General features: G+C 39.6%; 1 protein-coding gene across 1 annotated transcript; it reads left to right on the top strand.

Moving 5' to 3' along the window:
• The first annotated feature begins 1210 nt into the window (after positions 1–1210).
• LOC147449028 (uncharacterized) lies at positions 1211–7756 on the top strand. The gene is made up of 2 exons (XM_086521495.1): positions 1211–1273; positions 7184–7756. Exons 1-2 carry the CDS (start codon positions 1211–1213, stop codon positions 7754–7756), a joined length of 636 nt encoding a protein of 211 aa, XP_086377621.1.
• The last annotated feature ends 402 nt before the right edge of the window (positions 7757–8158 follow it).

Raw genomic sequence — 8158 nt, 5'->3', positions numbered from 1 at the left:
GACAGTTTACCAAAGACGCGAAAAAACCAATTCAAGGTCAGGAGCACCTCGCATTTGCATTATCATGATGTTATATCATACCATGTTAGCCCATAGAAGATGGGGGTGTACCATGCCCTAGTTACCATACTAAGAAAACACCATTACCTCATGTGTTTATCTCCATTAGTACAACCATAGGAAAGGCAAAAAAAACCGTTGTTTTTTATGCACAAGCAGTCCTAAGGCTTACCATAATGTCCCATTCTATGCATACGAAGTTTTAAGGAAATGCTAAAACATGCCTCAGCCTAGTAATTTCATTCAAAAATATCAGTTAATGAGTGTGTATACCAATAAGCTCCCCATTGAAGCCAACCATGCCATTATTCATAACCAGGTGCCTTACCACAAAAAATCCTTAACAAAAAACTCATGCCCAGGTAACCCAATATGGCCATTTGTATAGTTTAACATCACTCCCTTAGGTGTTTATCCCCATAGTAAAATGCCTTGCTCCAATATTTAAGAGCCACAGCGAATGTCTGTCGAAAAAAACCAGTCTTCCTCAAGCTACCCTTATTGCAAAACAACCACTAAACGGTGCCAACCACACACAGTACAAAGAAAAAAAAACACACACCCTGATAGTTTACTAAAAGATGCGGCAGAAAACCAGTCTAGGGTCAGGAGCACCTCTCCTTTGTATTACCATGATGTTTATATTATACCATTTCAACCCATAGCAGATGGGGGTGTGGCATGCCCATAGTTACTAAACAAAATCCATTCCTTTGTTGGTATAGTCATAGGAAAGGCAAAAAACAAGAAAAAAAGAGTTGTTTTCTATGCACAAGCAGTTCAACGGCCCACCATACTGTCCCATTATATGCATATGAATATTTTAAGGCAATGCTAAACCATGCCCCGACCCAAAAGAACCAGTTACTTAGTGTTATATACCAACTGTCGACCCATTGTTGTGCTACTACAATCTAGCTCTAAGAGAGCGCGTCAGTAAAATGCCTAATCTGCAGTCAGTTTAACGACTGCAAAAACAGCCTTTGAGTAATTAGCAACCATATGTTATGATAAAATATCTTAAGAACCACAGTTGGTCACGGAATAACACCCATTAGGCTTCATCAAGCCCCATGTTAAAACATTTTTTAGAAAAACACAACAGTCGGTCTCTGATGACAAAAGACAGTTTAGGTAAACTATAATACCTATGGAGTCTGAGCAGCAAGCTCCATTGTTTTCGGACTTTCAAGTAGAAATGACACAGAATCGGGTTTGCGCCTTTACACGGTCCGAGGGTGGAAGGAGCCGCCTTCTTATTGTCATGATAGTTTTGAGGATTTTTTATGAGCCATTTGCCCAATACCCAAGTCGGTGGTGCAATGTAGCAATGAAGGCCCTATTTTGTCAATAAGGGGGGGGGGGGGGGGGGGGGGGGGGGGGGGGGGGTGTTTTTTTTTTTTTTTTTTTATATAAAAAAAGGGAGGAACCTTATGAGGGAAATAAGTATCTGACTTCATGATGTTTATCCATAGTGTGTGTGTGTGTGTGTGTGTGTGTGTGTGTGTGTGTGTGTGTGAGAGAGAGAGAGAGAGAGAGAGAGAGAGAGAAAGAGAGAGAACATGAGAGAGAAGAGAGGGAAGGAGCATACCTGGCTCTCCTTCCTCTCCTTGTGTGTATGTGTGTGTGTGTGTGTGTGTGTGTGTGGCGCGGGGGGGGGGGGGGGGGGGGGGGGGGGGGGGGGGGGAAGAGAGAGAGAGGGAGAGCGCGAGTTTACCTCTTTCTTTTGAGCTCCAAAACTCAAATTTGAGATCTGAGTTTTTGGCTCTCTCGGTTTATTTATCCCTATCGACGTCGTTATGGTGTCGCTACACAACAAAGAAAATAGCGACATCCATAGCGACGCCGCGGATTTTCACTTTTGAGCGTCGCACTGCGAGCGTCGCTAATGTGAAGTACCTCTTGTGTTTAAAATAAAATTAGGAAAACAAAAAATAAACACAAACAAATTTTACATTTATTAAGCAAGGGTAATGACCTCTTGATTACACTATAACAACCTCTCAGCTTTATAAGAAAGCATACTAACACTACTTCACTCTTCATGGATGGTAGATATAAGTTAAAAAGGTTCCAAGAAGGACATGGATAACAATTGATAGGTTCATTGAAATTTGTAATTCGCATTCAAGACTAATGAATCTGTTGCGTTGTTTATATAGATGCATGCGAGGACTCTATCTTTACTTAGGATCTCTTTGCTTTGCTACTGTCCGACACCGTCAAACTTGGTGGCATATCCTTGAATCAATGCATCACAAAGAGACAGAGAATGCGCATCTAATCCCTCAATGTGCTATCGTAAGGGCTTCACATTTTGCACACATATCGACCAAAGCATTGACAAGTACAACATGTTTCCTTAACGACCCTACCTAGCAATCTCGTTGTGAATTTTGACATCCATGTGAAGGCCTTGCATAGAATTTTTTTTATATTGATGTGTTGTCAAGGCTTGTGACTTAAAAACATTACATTTATATGTATTGGGTGTAGTGTCGAGAGATATGCACTGACCAGGCATAATATAATCTAGATACAATTTAAGAGACATCAAATTGAAAGACACAAACTTTAATGAGGATGTCCTCTGAAAGCAGAAAACCATAACATTGATCACAAGCATAATATTTTCACAATGTGTGGACCAATCTGTGTGCGGTGTATATAATTCAGGCCATGATCTAGTGTTTGAGCACTGAGATAGTTTCAATTTGGTTGCAACTTGTGCACGAGATTTATGATGCTTGAATTGTAGCCTTACATTCCTTTACATGATCATCTTGAGACTTGGCACAAAACATTATAGTGAAAAGTATGTATATGTGTGCATCTATCAAGCAAATATATAGAGAAAGGTTGACATTGAGCATCTAGTATTCAAGAAAACATGTGACTAAAGCAATATATAGGAAGAAAGATCGAAAACAAAAGCTATAGTGGACTCCTCATCGGTAATTGAGTAGACATTGTTTGTCAAGTTACAAGAAAACCATGTGACTAGTTAAACTTTTCATTGTGCAATGAGAATACGATACAATTTATAGACGATAAAGTGCACATCATACAAAAAATCCATTAAAAAAGTATGGTGGATAGTTGGCACCGTGTCTCCCCAAACTTTATATGGAATATAAGCCATGTCCTACCCTGTAGTTTAGTTGTGCAGTCCAAACAAGCACATAGACATGGAGATTTGGATGCAAATGATGAATCTTTAGGACCTATCGACGTAGAGTTTATTTTCTATTTTGTAGGCGCTCCCATCATCGAGTTGCAAAGCCTATAATGAATGTACACAAGTTTACTATACCTGCAATCGAATCCTTCAATATCCCTTTTGGCTACAAACATTGTAGCTACTCTTTGAGGTTTCTTACAATTAATCTTTCTTTTTGTTGTGTACCCTGATTTTGCTAGATATTCATGCATAACTGGGTGTTGGTTTTCCTAAACCAATTTCTCCGATCATAACTAAAACCTAATTCTCCTGGACTACTCGAACCACTTCATTTTTCAACTTTTAAAATGAGAAGACTTTGTCTTTGCTCCTATATTGTGAGCTTTGACCATTAGAAAAATTAAATTTCGGTACCTTTTATCATGCATTGTTTCTTCCACTCTTACATGTCATATGCTAAAGAGTCCTACACCGCAAATTTCTTGAGTGAGATGTCACTCCCTATGTCTGGCATGGGATCTTCCCTATGACATTTTTGTGAGACCACTGGAACTAGAACACGTATTTCTCCTCCCAACCTGCACTTCTATAGCCCTTGGCTATATGAGTCCCTTGAATGTATGCCTAGTTTAGGGCCTTACCTCTTGGTCCTACCATTTCTCTTACATTACTCTCCCCTTGTATTGGTAAAAAATTCATTGATAGGGATATTTATAAATAGTCATTGAATGCACACGATATACACAATGTATACATAATGACCCCTCCCCCCCCCACAGACTCATATTCTCCACATGGAGAGTATATCTCATATGGGACGTCTATACATGTGATATCCATCAAGTTTAAGAATTACTTGTGTATAGAGGTAATTGGAAACACTTAGTGACAAGAGTGAGAGGGATCCTCAAAAACCTTGTACCACATTGGCTAAACCAAAGTTCCTAGACCATATTGTATACCTTGTGACTGATACAAGTGAACCCTTGGGTCCATCAAAAGAAAAAATTAATAGAGATAGGAAAACAAATTCAGAGGAGGTACCCAATATATTAACCTCTAACCCCTGATCCCATAACTGCTACCATGTAGCCATGCATGACTATGTCACTAGCATCAAGAAAAGGTGTATAATATCATTGTACAACCTAAAAGAAAACTTTGATTTGATCATGTCCAAGAATCCTTGGTCTTAGCTTGGCAACCCAAAATCCTTGGTCATACTCTAAAAGGATACTGCTTAAACCACTATATAGATGGGTACCATCCTTGCTACCAATATTGATTGTAAACAGATTGATAGAATGATATTATCAACTATCCCTTGGTAGTTGAGAACTTATTTCCTGGAAATCATAAGTGTGAAGAGTTTAATAAGTGATCAACAAGACTTATTAAGTGATGTGTCAATTACAAGTAGAGTCATACCCCAAAAAATACCACTTCTATATGTACAATCGATGCTATAGACTAAGCAAGAGATCCTCTCAAGGTAGAATCTTGTTGGAGCTATAGCACTAAACAATAGTATCTTCTCATTGAGAGAAAGGTTCTCAAAACCTAAAAGAAAGAAGTCATACTAGATATTTGGTGTCTTTTATAAAAAACACGATATGCCTTGCATAGGTTTATGAGAGATTTTGTACTAGTATAACTCAATCGTGAATGGGTGAGTGCAAGTCCACAAAGCGAATGGGAACAAGAGATTACATGCCTTGAGATTTTCTTATAAGAATCATGAACAACTTCCTTGATAGCCAAGATATGTCTGTCGGCTATCGAAGAAAATCAGCTTCTATAGTGCATGCACCTTGTGCATAGAAGCAATGATATTTATAGTGTCCACTGATGCAATCATATACAATGAGGACAATAAAATCTTCTAGAATTAATTGTAATTCAGTGGAAATTTAAAGCTATGAGTAACACCTTAATTTGAATCCACCTTGTTGATTATGAAGCAAATAACCAACCATTGGGTAGCAATGAGCATCTTGAATCATAGAAGAAGTAGAAAATAATGAAGTCCACTTTACTAGAACGCCTTGCATGCACTTTTAAAATAAATAGATAAATAATCCCTTGGCTACAATGACGGCCTCTATGGTATTAGTGGATATACTTATGTGCCTTGCAGTATCTAGAATTGGCATTGATACAACACAATTCTACTTTGTCATGTGTAGAAAATGAAGTTGTATCCCCATGATGCCAACACCCCTACCCTTGGGACCTTGTTATTGATTTCAACTCAACAAATAGGTATTTGGCATGGGAAATAAGTCCTACTTCTACTGTAGTCACGTGATAGTCACATAATTATTAAGTGACCCCTTTGAGTGGAGGGCCAAGATGAGTACATGTTGCTTTGGTATACATTAACAGGTGTATAGTCTTCCTTCCACATATAATGCATGTAAACAACTATCACAAATAGCCCTTGCTATTTGTCGTATAGGTAGGCAGATTAACCATTGTATAGTTGTAATGATTTGAGTTTACACTCGATATCAATTGTAGATTCTTTGAAAAGTATCAAGTCCCCTTGGTCCCCTCTCACCTTCAATAGACAACCATTGTTTGCATTTAAAGAGAGACACATTGTCTAAGGTAAAAACATAATTACTCCTTGAGTAATGATTTCAGTAAAACATAGCTCTTGAAATCAGCTTCATGACTTCCTACACTAGAAACTCAGCTGGGAAGTAAGATGGATGAAATGTACAAAATCTTATGGCCATTTTGCGATCGGTAGGATGCTAAGCTAGGTTTTTCATGTCTTTACAACTTCCTGTGAGCTCGTAGTCATTGCATAATGCATCTCAAATCAAGTTGGTTTGCTTGCTTCAATTGGGTTGTGTGTCAATGAAAAAGAAAAACTATGGGATTCAATCGGCCTTGGCGCATGCAATTTTCCTTTGCTAAGCCGACCCTTGGCCATCTCAAGGCCAAGAAATTTGTCCTGACAATAGTTCCTTGAACATGAGCAGTAGTGTCGAAGCAGTCTTACGCTTATGCAAAATTTGTTGTAAAATTGATAAATGTCAAAAATATTATTTCAATGTCATGCATGTCCTTACCGATCGATGAAACCCTTTCTATTGAGAACTCTGTTGCATGCAAAGCAATTCCCTTTGACGATCATAGCTTTGCATGGCCATTTAATGAGCTTTTGTGTCTATAAATGGGCGTTGGCTCGTAGCCTTTGTTGCACCTTGGTTTTGGAGTATAGCTGCATCTTGTTGTAGCTAGCTGTCACGACCTTGCAAGATCATGCATGGCATGTAACCATGGTCCCCTAACGACCACCCTTGCATGGCCGTTGCATGCCATAGGACACTGACCATATCCTTGAAATTTTCAGGAATACTGCTTACCTAATAATGGTATCGTAGTAGTTTCTCCGTAGCTCATGACTTGCCCTAGTTTCCCATCTTGGCAGCTACCCTTGACCGTGGGAGGTGCCCTAAATTATTTAATGGAAAAAGGATGGCCACCAGCAATCGGGGCAGTGCGCAAGGACCGACGAACGAGAGAGAGAGAAGACGATGGCGTCGCTTGCTTTGTTCAGCGCGTACAGTTACAGAAACGAGAATTGACAAGAAGGTCCTCGCGCTCCCTTAGTCTTAGACTCTTAGTCTCCCTACAAGCCCAAAATCAACCCGCTTCGTGCAGGACGATCGGACGAGGCGTGTGTGTATGTGTTAGTGTCTTTTCTCGTGCTGGCACACACACAGAGAGAGAGAGAGAGAGAGAGAGAGAAGAGAGAGAAGAATTGCATGGTGAAGAATTGCTTCTCCACGCCTTTCCCCCGTGCTCCGTATTTCTCCTCCCAAAAGATCATTTGGGATGGAATTAAGCATGGTCCTTTATTGCTGCTCTCGTAACTCTCCCCTCTCTTTAGGGCAGTTAGCCCAGAGACTATTTTTTGAAAGCTGAAAGGAGAGCTATGCCACGTTAGCGAAAAGACACAATGATCGCGACTTGGAGAATTTGACTACAAGGATGCAAGAAGACAAGCCAATCTTCGAGGCTTGCAAGCTTTTTAGCCCAAAGCACTACCCAAGTGAAGATTTGTTCCTTGAAGCTTGTAGCAAGCAATGGTTGTTGCAAGTTCTTCGCCAACATGGAAGCTTGGTAGAGAGTGTAGAGAAGTGTATGGGAGAACTGGACTCATTTACCACTGTTTTGTCTAGCAACTTTAAACATAAAAGCTTCCATGATGCATGGGAAGTATGTAGAGATGACATTATCATGCATGACTCATTTCCTAACTTAATGAGACTTTGGGAGATTCTCTCAGTGGTTCCTGTGAGTACAGTTGTTGCAGAACGAGGGTTCTCTTGTCAAAACAACATCAAATCAGCCCATAGAACAAGCATGAACACGACAACGTTGAAAAACTATATGTTTATAGGCTTGAATGGGCCCGAAACCACTTCAGATGTGCCTTGGGATGATGCGTTCTCCTTATGGAGCAAGAAGAAAATGAGATTCATAAATGTTGCAGCATAGAGGATCCCAATGTAGCGTTTTGTCTTCTCTACTATTTCATGGACTTCTAGATAACGTGCAAGCTATGTAGCCTCTCATAGAGCTTTTGGGCTTTTTGTACGCTGATTATGCTTGCTAGAATCCTTGACAGAAAAGCTTTTGTAATCTTGCTATTTTGTTGGTGAAAAAGTACTGAACTCGATTATGTGAAATTGCATGGTCTGTTTTGATTTGTTGGTAGTGCAAAGAGTGTGGTACTTTTATTGAAACGTGTGAACTTTGAATTACTTTGCTGGTTCTTTGTGTAAACAAGATGGTACTTCTCAATCGGTATATGAAACGAGAATTGCAGGTAAATTTTGAGTTTCGTCAAGTTGAATATTTAGCTTTTGGGTTTCTCTTTGGAGAAGTACCAATACCCGT

This window comes from Adiantum capillus-veneris, chromosome 10 (genome assembly GCF_014529385.1).
Source record: "Adiantum capillus-veneris isolate H3 chromosome 10, ASM1452938v2, whole genome shotgun sequence".
NCBI lineage: Eukaryota > Viridiplantae > Streptophyta > Polypodiopsida > Polypodiales > Pteridaceae > Adiantum > Adiantum capillus-veneris.
The sequence above is the reverse complement of the archived record's forward strand: the minus strand, read 5'-3'. Positions and strand labels throughout refer to the sequence as shown.

Bases quoted from the DNA above. Each gene is read 5' to 3' on its own strand.
- LOC147449028 (XM_086521495.1), top strand. From the start codon at position 1,211: ATGGAGTCTGAGCAGCAAGCTCCATTGTTTTCGGACTTTCAAGTAGAA. The intron at 1,274-7,183 runs GTTTGCGCCTTT...GAAAGCTGAAAG, and splicing joins TAGAAATGACACAGAATCGG to GAGAGCTATGCCACGTTAGC.